The 12575-nt window shown below is 47.8% G+C and overlaps 2 protein-coding genes across 2 annotated transcripts in view; one reads left to right on the top strand and one right to left on the bottom strand.

Annotated features, from left to right (window-relative positions):
• Hdc (histidine decarboxylase) overlaps nucleotides 1–4537 on the bottom strand; it is a 31379-nt gene extending 26842 nt beyond the window's left edge. Inside the window, exon 1 of the mRNA XM_077627086.1 lies at nucleotides 4426–4537. The gene's annotated coding sequence lies outside the window, so the exon portion shown is untranslated. The remainder of the gene's footprint in view (nucleotides 1–4425) is intronic.
• Nucleotides 3209–7987, top strand: LOC144095291 (acetylcholinesterase-like). Its single transcript, XM_077629070.1, has 3 exons — nucleotides 3209–3290; nucleotides 5620–7096; nucleotides 7843–7987. Exons 1-3 carry the CDS (start codon nucleotides 3251–3253, stop codon nucleotides 7985–7987), a joined length of 1662 nt encoding a protein of 553 aa, XP_077485196.1. The 5' UTR covers nucleotides 3209–3250.
• The last annotated feature ends 4588 nt before the right edge of the window (nucleotides 7988–12575 follow it).

A 12575-nucleotide genomic window follows, 5' to 3' on the forward strand; every position in this document is an offset into this window, starting at 1 on the left:
AAGGCCTGACGTTCACGGCACGTGGCACCTTGCGAGCCACCGGATCGGGTGTCTTCGGCGGGTTGTCTGTCCTTTCGCGGCTTCCGCGTACGTCAATCGCAGTTTGGGTGCCTAATGCCGAAACGAAAGGCACAGTGTGTTCGGGTTCCGGCGACCGGAACAAAATAAGACGTGTGACGGAGTCAGTCAGACGTCTCCTGCTCCTCCTCGCCACTGCTGAAGCTATGGGCAAGAATAGAGACGAGGGAAGGTGTGGAATGTGGTGCGAAGTACGGGGCAGTTTATTGTTTGCTTTTGCTGACCAGTTGTTTTTTTCTTGACGTGACGTCTTTAACGACGTAGTTGTTCGCTCGGTGGGCGGATGACATTTTCATTCAACAGAGCCTGGTCTAATTTATATTTTTAAGGTCACTAATCAGACACAGAAAAAATCTGAATGAACTACAGAATGAAAAGGACAAAAAAAAGCGAAGCTTATCCGCATTCAGCGAGCAGGAAGAAAAGGGACACTGAGGACAACGTAATTCAATTATTGTTTCGATAAAAAGTGTATTCTCTGACTGTTTCATACCGTGTTGACAGTTCTCCGGCGTAAAATGACGTATTTATGGAGCAGAAAGTTTGAATCAACAATCTTCCTGCCAGTCAGTTGGTTCAGACTCGTGACGTCCTCGCCGAAAAGGACGGATTGCAACCGTATTCAAGAGAATGGCAGCGCAGCGCAGGGTCCGGGATTCGCGACAAAACGGTGTCGACGCACGCATTTTGCTATAGTCGGACACAACTTAAAAACGAAGTGGCCTTTCCACGTCAAAGGAACCCCTTCCGGCCAATGGCGTCGGCCGATTCTCGTGACCCGGCTAGCGTGACTAACTGCCACCCATGTGTTTGGGAAGTTATCTTCGAGTTTGTGATCCAATAATTGGAAGGCGCAAATAGGAGTGCTGCAACCAGAGGACAGGAGGTTGTGTAGGTGCAGAAGTTCGTCACAGACGTCCCTATTATTGATGTCAGCACTCTCTTTGTCATCGATAGCACGATGGAGGTCGCTGCACCGTCTAGCAAGCAGAGCTCTTTCTGGAAGCTTTGTGAAGTCAAAACCCCAGATATTCACGTGCTCCTCCATCTTCGTAAAGCGTTCCTCGATTGACATCTTCATAGAGCCCATCATTTCACAGAAAAAAATCGTTTTGAATGTTTCTACTCCGTTAGTTGCTTCGTCGCCGCGTTCGTAGCTGACTGCCGTTTCTTCTGCCGGAACCGTAGAGCTGGCCTCATGTTGGCGTCAACACCCATGCCTTCAGCAAGACCCTTGGCTGCCGCCAAAGAGTTCTCGCATCCGTCATCTCGATATTTGAAAGCAGAGACGGATCCAGACGCCCATTTTGGAGTGAAAGCGGTGTCTTAGTGCGGCTGGGTTGCTTCTCTTCGTGCCTTCTATTATGCAAAATACGTGTTACGCGCCATATGTTTCTAATCCCTATGAATATTTGCATGTAGAGAACAGAATATCAGTTTTTTTTTACACATTGAAAGATACGTGTGATGCGCTCTTATTTAATGGAGTCTACAATTCTCCTGTCACATGCTGCCAAGTGCAAATCACTGAGGATTGGTGCTACTTTAGATCCGATGCAGATACCTGTGAGGCGATTGTATAGAGCCCAGGTAGGCGCTTAACAGTTCTAGAAAAGCACCCACAGACATAATAATAATAATAACAATTGGTTTTTGGTGGAAAGGAAATGGCGCAGTATCTGTCTCATATATCGTTGGACACCTGAACCGCGCCGTAAGGGAAGGGATAAGAGAGGGAGTGAAAGAAGAAAGGAAGAATTAGGTGCCGTAGTGGAGGGCTCCGGAATAATTTCGACCACCTGGGGATCTTTAACGTGCACTGACATCGCACAGCACACGGGCGCCTTAGCGTTTTTCCTCCATAAAAACGCAGCCGCCGCGGTCGGGTTCGAACCCGGGAACTCCGGATCAGTAGTCGAGCGCACTAACCACTGAGCCACCGCGGCGGGTCCCACAGACATCCCGGCCAAGTTTTGAAACGGAATGGCAACCTGTTCTTCAATAGCCTTTCTTAGTGCTGCCATTATTTCCGTGGGCAGGAAGGATTGAATAATACTTATCTTCGATATCGATCGAGAACCCGTACAGATCCTTCGATTCATATCTTCTTATCTCAGATTTTAACTGTTCCGAAGTTTTGATTCTGAATGGGTCGTCAACCCTTACTTAGGAAAGATGCTTGAAAAGGTGCTCCGAAAGCAGTGAAGGGACTCCCACGTGGTTGCTTTCGACAGAATCCATAGCGCCGAAGAGGATGACAATTTTATGTGTTTTGGCGCTGAAGAACACCGGTAAAGTGTTAGTTCCTGCAGCTTTGAACGAAATTCGAACATTTTTCTAGCGGGCAAAAAATGCTGAGTCTAAGTTTCATTTCCCGCTACTAGGAAATGGAAAAGGGGCGGAGATGAATGAAGGCAGATGGGAAGCGCGTGAAATGCGAGAGATATTAGTCGCCGTTAAAAATTCTGCGCGATCAATTAGTTTTAGTTCAATTAACAAAATGAAGCTAACTGTCTTAATTATATCGTCATTTTCTTCCCGTTCGCGAAACAAAAAATAAAATTCTGAATCGGACTTCAGTCTTTCGCGTCGTTCTTACAATACAAATGTGCGGAGAAATACGTAACTGCAGCGGACCGTTCCTATTCATAGGTATATCATCCCTTATAAAAACTTCTTTAGAAAGTCTATAGACTGTGCAAAGACTTCTTTCTTTAAGGTAATAGAATCTCTATAGACGAGCCCTAGAGAACAGTCTAAAGTTAATACAAATCCTATACACTGTCTATAGACATTCTATAGATTTATGGCCATACACATTTAGTAGACTTTTGTCTGTAGAGAGCTTATAGACTATGAGTAGACAAAAAGGAATATCTATAGGAAGGCAACAGATTCTATAAGAAGTCTATAGACTGTCTACAGTCCATTTTTCAAGGGATCGGCGAGGTTATTTCCGGTTCTCGCTCACAGAACAGGCCGCAAGCTTCGCCAGTCGCATTGTGGTTTACCTGGAACAACCCAGTCACTATCACCATCACTGCGCACGTCTCTCTGAAAACAAAAAAAAAGTGCGCGCGATCCACGAGCTCGTGCGAGGAACACGAGCTGAGAAGACGATCGGCAGCCGCAGCGGAAGGACGAGTTCAGCGGAGCAGCGCCTGAGAAAACCATGGAGGAAGAGAGGTCCATCGACGACATCCCGGAGTTCTGTGAGTGAATACGGAGTTGCTCTCGGTTACCGGCGAGTTGTGGTTGCCCGCGTCTCCGAAAGAGCACCGCGTGTAGAGAAGGACCCTAATGTAGCTTTTGACCAAGCTTAGGGTTAGCTCATTTCCGCCTTATATTTTGCGCGAAGCGCGTTGTCTGCGTTTTCAGGCATCTCGCATCACGCTCAAAATAATGTGGTCGGGTGTTGGACAGCCCATCGCCTTTTCTGATGATCTGGCGCGCTACACTAAGAGAGACCAACAAAGTCTCCATGTTCGACACGATCAGGCACCGCAACATTCGAATATCAATGTCCATCTGTCTTTACCTGATGGTGGCAGCTAAATTGGTTGGTTAACTTATTGGGTTTAACGTCCCAAAGCGACTCAAGCTGAGGGACGCCGTAGTGAAAGGCTCCGGAAATTTCGACCAACTGGGGGTTCTTTAGCGTCCAATGACATCGCACAGTACATGGGTCTCTTGAATTCCGCCTCCATCGAAGTTCGACCGCCGCGGCCGGGATCGAACCCGCGTCTTTCGGGTCAGCAGCCGAGCGCCATAACCACTGAACCACCGCAGCGGCTCTAGTGGTGGCAGCTAGATGCTTTTCTGAGCGCTCGTACGACTTAGACACAAGAAAGCTGGGTGCAGAATAGTGCTACCAAAATGGCTGACATTAATTTCATTATCTAAGTTTCGCTACGGTGGAGCAATTGCCGGCATCATTACGCAAGGCTAGTTCCGCCTGTACTTTGCAATCAACCTCAAATTCAAGCCCGTTATCCTGACGAGACAAAACATTACCGCTTCTATCTCAGTGTCGACTCCTCTTTCTTTTTTTTGTTGTTGACAGCAGCTATTTCCTGTTGTATAGGTTTGCGCAATATAGCGACGTTCATTGGACCCATTAGCTCAAAACCAGACACAGTGTTTGCAGTTAAAGCAGGAAACTGATTGTGACTTTAGTGTTTCCTTACTTGAGAGGCGCATTCTTGCGTCAAAAGACACAATACTGCTGCTATGACCAAGGCTTAGAAGACGCACACAATTTATGCTCTGCAAGCGTCCAATCGCGGATGACAATAAGCAGTGGGTCAACTTGAGTGACCAGGCGATTTTATCATTGGTATCACTCACCTATCGTGCGAAGGCTGTCGTTGAAGTATATATCTTGCCTAGAGAGCAGTCTGAAGTGCTCAGCAACTGACTAGGCTAGTTAAAGTGCTCGTGAATGTAGTGCACTTCTTGTTTCAAGACTCTTTGTCTCACTAAGTGATGAAAAGGTGAACGCAATAATGTCTGTTGGGCCTCCTACGCTCGCTTTTGTAATTGTTAATGACAACGAACAAGTGGCTTTCATTACCCGGTAGACGCAGCAGCCAGCTCTGTCAGTTGCGAGATGGGGAATTTATTGCTGGCACGCTTACGCTGGCTTGCACATAATGCAGACTAGCTTTAGATATAAATAGAATATTATTATCTTAAGGAGACCTCTAAACAGCCTCCCATTGGCACTGCCATCCACATAGGTCTCTGAAGCTTTCTATCCTAATTCTGGACAGCTATCGGGACGAAAGCTATAGAAGTACGCCTGGTGCGATACATGCAGCATTGGACATCGCAGAACACAGTGGAGTGCTGGTGATGTACTCCCCCCCCCCCCCCCCCTTCCGCCCCTAAGGAGCCATACTCATAAGAAACAACACCTTCAGTTGAGCCCGCCTTTTCGACTTCCGTGAAAATAATATGGCTGATGGCGGCATACTACTTCAGTGGCCTTGAAGACAGCATCTTAGGCCACGGAGGTCGGCAAATGTTTAGGGTGACCGACAAGATAAGGCAAAAATAGCTCAGTGTCCCTTTAATGCGTCGTTAGAATTTAGAAAGACAATACGAGGTTTGAGCCATAAACTCGCGGAAAGCTCTTCAGTCTGACCGGAGCGTGGTAATACCTTGCTATGTACAAACAATGCTGATGGCTTCGTGTAAAATGTGCGCGGGAAGGGCGTTTTGCGCGACTGTCACTGCTAATAAGGTGCCCAGATGAATGCGCTTTCAGTTCGCTTTTGCTGCCCCTCCTCGCTTCCTTTATTTACCCTTTCTCTGACCACACTTCGTAAAAGCTTAATGTGCATTACGCTTAAGTTCAGTGGACGGCTCAACATAAAGTGCTATGCCGGGGGCATTCTTCCCTTCTGGTCGCGTAGAATAGCTGTTCCAGAGTCCTCTCTGAGAACCGTTAACTAAAGCATATTTTAGACCATCCTTTACGTCCTCTAACGTCGCTCTGTGTGTTTCTTCTTTCCGTCACGCGGCGCGCCACTTGCGCAGCCATCATCGCCGTCCGAACCCTTTTCGCGGTGATCTGGATCGCTGTCACGGCCGTCGTCACATTCTCTTCGGAGAAGCAATACACTCCGCCCGTGTCGTATCCGCACTGCGGGCCGCTCCAGGGCATCGAGGAGACCTTCGACGAGCGGCGGCTGCACATCTACTACGGCGTGCCGTTCATGCGGCCCGCCCTTCTTCACAACCGGTTCCAGAGGCTCCCTATCCTGGAGAGGCCATGGACGTTCCTCCTGGACGCCAGGAACCAACCCAGCCCTTGCCCGCAGCCGTCCCTGAACGTCGGCAGGATGACGCTGGACAACAGGAACAGCAGCGAGGACTGCCTCTACCTCAACATCTACGTGCCGGCGCGGAAGTCTACAGACAACGTGCCTAAGTACCCCATAATCGTATTCATCTACGGCGGCGGTTACTACTCTGGGGGAAACTCTTTTCCCTTCTACAGCGGCAAGTACTTAGCTGCGTACGGCAACGCCATGGTCGTAGTGCCAAACTATAGACTAGGAGTCTTCGGCTTCTTCCGGTCGTCCATGCTGGAAGTGAAAGGTAACCAGGGCCTCCTGGACGTACACGCGGCGCTTCGATGGGTTAAGAAGAACGCGGCAGCCTTCGGCGGCAACATCCAAAGCATCACTATTATGGGCCATCAGGTCGGAGCTGCCCTGGTCGGACTCCTGCATTCGGTGACTGGAGCCTCGGACCTCTTCCATCAAGTTGTCATGATGAGCGGCTCGCCTTACATGCGCCACTGGAAGGGGGACAGCAAGGCCAAGGCGCGTGAGCACGAAGAGCTTGTGCGAAAGCTTGGCTGCAAGGGCGATCCCAAGACTGTACTGGACTGCCTGAGAAGTAGGACTCCCGAGACGATCCTGGACTTTGCCACCAAGCTGAGCAGCTGGAAGACCCTGTACATGCCGAACGAGTACGAGGACATTCAGGATGACGCCAGCGTCGATTTGAAGAGCACGGCTGTGTCGAAAAATGTCATCATAGGCACAACTGAAAACGAGGGCTCCTACTATGCCAGCATGTTCCTCGAGCTCTTCTCGAAGTACGATGCGTCCAAACTTACCCGAAGCGAGACCCTTCAGTACCTTCAGAACGTGACCTTAGGTCTAGGCTTTCATGGGTACAACGACCTGGTCACTTACTACGCCCAGAAGTACAAGGACGACACCCCGGAGGCCCTCTTCGCGAAGGCCGTAGGTGACATAGTGGTGAACTGCCCCATGAAACAGTTCGCCCAGGACACCGCCAATGTGAACACCAAGGTGTTCATGTACGTGTTCAAGCACAAGCCCTCTTACTCGACCAGCCGTCTGAAGGGCGCAGCTCACCTGGACGACATCTTCCTGTCATTGGGTTACGCCCTCGACGCAGCGTTCCTGAACGTCACTGAGTCTGAGAAAGCGCTGAGCAAGGATTTGCTCAGGATGTGGGCCCGTTTCGCTGCAGAGGGGTGAGTTGCGTCGCTAATGCTGTGACATCGCAACCTTACCCGTGATTTAGGGCCCCTTCCGCCTTATCGTCGTTGTGCGTATGCTGGACACCCCAGCAACAACATCGCTTAATCGACTGCTCTGCAGTGAGCTGCTTTTAGAAGAGGTTAAGATGTACTCTCAGCAACGAAAGAAACGTCAACAAGAAAAGTGGGGTGGCAATACAAAACCACCAACATATTAGCTTCTGGAGTGGAAATCCAAGCGAGGTTGAATAACACTTCTGAAGAACAGTCTTTGCGCCTTCAAATTTACAGTAGAATAACCGGAGCCAGTATTGCTCTTCCCCTGGCTCAGAGCTTCATATCTTGCTGTCCGTGGCTCGATTGTCTTGTTCGCGTTCCATTTCTTGCTGATAGTACTTACTACTAGCTTCTAGTACTTACTAGTACTTACTAGACTACTTACTAATACTTACTAGTCTAGTACTTAGACGCTTTTTTTGCCAGCTTATCTCCAGAACCACTCAACCACTTGAGCTACTGTGAAACGAGTTTTTCCTTGGGTTTTTTTCGACGCGCTATGTCGAAATGGGCGAAACGCATTTGCACCTCGTTATTCTTTTCGTTGTCTTGGCGAAATTTTCTTTGCGGAGAAAAACCGGAGCGAGTTGGCGGCCTTATCGCCGCCATAAAGCGGCGGGGGGATGGCCGGAGGGCGTTCGCTGTTGATGGCTTCGATGGAATAACGGAATGCGTCCCCGCAGGGAGCCCGGATCGCTGCGGAACGTGACGTGGCCGCAGTTCACGAAAAGCGAGGGCGTCTATCTCAACATCGGCCCCGAACCGACTCTGGCCGCCAGGTACAGGGAGGACGACTGCGACAAGGTGTCCCGGGCTGTTTTCAACTAATAAACGCGGGGCGTCCGCGTGCCTCTTTTGCCGGCGTCTTTTTTTTTTAATTCGGAAATGCATTCTGTAGAGCTTTTATGCCATATTCATCCTCCCCTTTGCGTCCGCGCAGCTCGCCTGGACAACGATTAAGGACAATAAAGGAATAGCGCTGAAAGGAGGCAGGAGGCGAGCGCACACTCCCAGCTGAGCTTTATTCGAAATATATTGATTATAGCAGGTGTTTAAAAGAAACCTGCCGCTCATTTAAAAAAAAAAAACTTTCTGAGATAAGAGCACGGCTTTTGCGGCATAGCAAAACCAGTGTTGGCGGGCACCAGAAAACCGGTGAATCGCTTTATTAGTCAGCTGGTTAACAATTCTATCAACTTTTTAGCTGTTAGAATTCGGCGCCTCGTCGTAATACTTAGCTGATACTAATAGCCCTATAGGCTTTCAGTGCTGAGGATGAACGAGTTTTGGCATTCCTGGCGCAATTCGAAAATCCCGCTCATCGCTGCTCGCTGCTCTTGCTGCGCCAACCGAGGCTTGGCAGAGAAGGCCGTATGGCTGCTCGCCACGGATTGTCGCTATTGGATGGACGTCGCTGAGCAGTCACCGCTCGAAACGAGATTTTCAAATTGCGCCGGAAATGCCAGAGTCCACAGCACTGTCGGAAATGGCGTTTTTGAGATTCTGAAAGCTGGTATGGCTATAAGTAAGAGCCAGCTGCGAATCTCTAATCGCAGCGAGATTCCAAACTCTGAATAGTTCAAAAGTTACCTATTAGAATCTAGCAAAAAAGAAGACTGGGATAGTGGGCTTGCTATAAGTAAGATCTCGTTAACCAGCTTACTAATTAGTGCTATTCACCTGTTTTTGGTTCCGCCAGCACTGGCATTGTGCCGCAAGAGCCATACTCTTACCTCAAAAACCTTTTTAAAAATTAGTGGCGGGCTACCCTGTAACATCCTAGGGTGCTTTGTTCACAGTCCTATAGGTAACGCCGACAACGCCAGATTTTCTGTGTAACGGGGCGTTTTACTCTATTGCGTTAAAGGTTTTATCAGCGAGTCAGTACTTTTTTCTGTGTCTCCTTTCGGCTGTCTCTTTTGCGCTGTTATACTTCTTTAATAAACCATAGCTAAGTCGGCCAGAAATCCATCTTGCTAAAACAAAGAGCACCCATGTCTCTAAACGTGTACAGATGAGCAGGAAAAATGTTCTACACTGCATTCATTACTGCGTATTTACAAATATATGTTCTTCGTGTTATCAACATGAGCAAAAGAAGTAGTTGACTAAGAAAAGGAACATAACCTCGATGTTATCCAGTTTTCCAGGCCAACATGCGAGATAGGAAGATGGAAAGAAAAATGAGGGAGGCGTTAAAAAAGAAAGAGGTAGATGAAGTGTAATAAGTAGTAGACGACGAAGAAGAAGAAGGACATCATACATATAGTTTGACTTCTTCCTTGTGTGATCAATACCCGTCATGAGCATGTGCCAGCCTCCAAGGGCACAGCAACAACTTCTAGGGCAGTCGGCAGGAATGCATTCCTTGCAGCGTCGCCCCTAACATTTGACGCGTGTACCATTTTTATCGCCATTTATGATGCATCTCAGGGAACCGAGCCGGGGCCAAATACAGGGGGAAATTTTCTTCCTAAACAGTTTGCTGGAGATCTACGCAACTGGCTCCTCATAGCGCTGTGAAGTCAACGAGATTTTTTGGACTCTGCTTGTGCACCTTTATTTTTGTTTTATTTTTATTTCAGAACCGTTGTTTTAGTTCCTGTATTGGGCCCGAAAGATATGCCGTAGCTTTATTTCCCGTTACCGCCCACGTGACGCTAGAAGCTGGATGACGTCATTGCACTCCCGCTTCGCGATGCGTCTCAAATCGGCAAGATTTCGTGTTTATGGCTGGTCATGTTTACTTTTCAGTTGAGGCATTAAATCGTCTTTTTCAACAACAAAGCATCTCGTCAACTGAGCGAGGCGTCGCTACCATGCTGCAGCGATCAATACTCCCCAGCCGTCATTCAGCGCGTATGTTGCTGCCGTTAATGGCAGTACTGAAGCGGCTGCTTCTCCAGTCCTAGGTAGCAGGTCACTGAACCCCAACCAAAAAATAATTTCTATGCGGCAGGTGTGCAGCTGTGCGGAATGTTAACACATATCGATGCAGCACAAAGCGAATGCGGGCCAGTCGGTTTCGGTTGGTGTTTGCGAATGAGGAGTGGTTCGTCTGGTTCCTACTGTTTTGGGGGGAGTAGGGCAGAGGAGACAACACGGAACATTTTTTATATGCTTATTGCCTCCATAGAGGAGTACTTCAGCCAGCTCCTTCGGTGCCAGTTGCTACTTACCAAGCATTTAGCACCAACTGATTAAACAGTTTTGCTCCTTGAAATGCTTGGTGCACATGCGACGCTGTTCACTCGCTTTCTTGGCCGTCCTCAGCGCAAATAACTACAGTTGTAGCAGCTTTTTATTTTTCGAAAGAACTGAAATCGGAGCTTGCACTGGGGCTGCGTCGCGTACGTGGCATTGGGGCTGTAGTAAACCACCGTAGCAGAAGCGTAAATAACCTTCCACTGTTACTACGACTGCAAACGGCCAACATATGCAATGTAGAAACTCGCAGAGAAAAATAGAGAAAATAAGGTGGTCTGTATCTTTTAAAACGCAGAAGTTCAGTCGAGCACCCACTGCCGCCGCAACGAGTCACGTGATCTCCCCCTATGGCACAAGATCGACTCTGGCGCTGTTCGCTCCACTGGCGGAGATCGCTTCCAATATGGTACACTTGTGCCTGTAGAAATAAAGCTCTATTCTGGACCGGACACTGTCCCGCCGTTTTCCGCATGTGCCTGGCTTTCGCGCTTGCGATTCCACGATTGTGCCCTCGTACGACAGAGTTACAAAAGTGAAGATGACAGTTATTAACTCTGTAAACTTTTTTGAAAATGAATTTGCTTGCTTTAGTTCGTGATCACTGGGACATGAGAGAACGCCACCAGTCTCCTTAGCTTTCACGAGCAGTACCATGCATATTTGTTGTGCACGGCTGAACATAAATTTATAAGTGTTAATTTTGTTATTGCGCTAATTATAAATGAGAAGAATTATTTTGCGTCTTACCTTTGTTTGAACTTGAAGAAAAAGCGGTATTCTATATCAAGGTCTAAATGCGTCAAGCAATAAACTGTAGGTGACAGCAACGACTGTAGGTTCACTAAGCCCACTGAAGGTTTCAGAGTAAAAACCTTTGGATAGAAAGCAAAACGACGCTTTTTTTTTTAATTTGACATCGGCGACAGCTGGGCGGTCGTCTTGTCGCGGCAGTGCAGTTCCAGTGGAACTCACAAGAAGGTTCTTGAACTTGCAACGAGAAGTTCGGAGTTCTGCGACTGTAATTGTGAGAATTCGCTTGTATGTTAGCCTGGCCGTCTTAATTATAGTAGCGCGATTCTTCAGCACTGAAATCTAATCTGCGCCTTAGTCGCATTCGTGGGCTTAGGTTCGTATTTCCCTTCGTTGTTCAGATATCTGCGTCAAGTACTCCATAAGCCGATCACAACATCGGCATTAGCTATCGTCTCGTCGCCAAATGTGGCTTTCCAGCAAACTGTCTCCGGCCAATCGCGAACTGATCACGCTGTGTGGAAAGCTATGGACGGTTTCTGTGAATCTGTCTTATGGTCAGGCGAGAGGTAGTGCCAATTACCAGCTGATGATGCCTGTAGAAGAAGGGGACGTACGAACATGTTTATGAATATTGCTCCTTGTTTTCCTGCATACATTTACGTTGCTTATGGAAAAAGCTGATTAACAGGCGCGTGTGTTCGACGGATTAACCGCAATAGCCTCACTTTTTCCCCCGTAAAAAGCTTGTGAATAACAACAGCGACCGTTCAGTGACACCAGTTAGTACATCTGATTATCGCCTAATTCAGTTAATTCATTCAGTTGATGCACCTGAGTTGTAACTTAATTCTATTGTGATCACTTTCCTACCATGGTTGTGAAATTACGAGCTTTTCCAAAGAACTTGATTCCTATTAGCTGCTGCTCCTTTTCCTTTCATGCCTATTCCATTGTTATCCGCTGCGCTACGAGACTGCCAGATCCTGATGACAGCGGTAGCCTAATATTATCTCGAACCTTTTCTTTTCATTTCATTTGCAAAACAATTTGTATAGGCATATCATGCAACTCTAATAACTGACACTGTGTTAATTGTTGCCGAATGTATCAATGATCACTGCAGCTGCCTGCTCGTCGGTGCATGGCAACAATCGCAGGGTTTCCTCAGACAAATCTTTTGGGAAGACTTAAAAGAACTACTTATACCGCGTATGTTATGCCTCAAGTCTCTTAAGTATCATCATTATGCGAACAATGCAAACGGGTGACCTGAATGTATATATGCAGTCGGGAACTAAGGTCTCCTGACTGCATGCTTCCGAATCGAAGCCAGAAGTTCTATTATTAGCCACTGGCTGGCGACCACACTCGTGGAGGTGAAAGCAAAAGATTTTGCCTTTAACCTTTACAAATGTGGTCTCTAGCCTTCGGCTAATAATACAGCTTCTGGCTTCGT

The sequence above is a fragment of the Amblyomma americanum genome, chromosome 6 (genome assembly GCF_052857255.1).
Source record: "Amblyomma americanum isolate KBUSLIRL-KWMA chromosome 6, ASM5285725v1, whole genome shotgun sequence".
In the NCBI taxonomy this organism is placed as follows: Eukaryota; Metazoa; Arthropoda; class Arachnida; order Ixodida; family Ixodidae; genus Amblyomma; species Amblyomma americanum.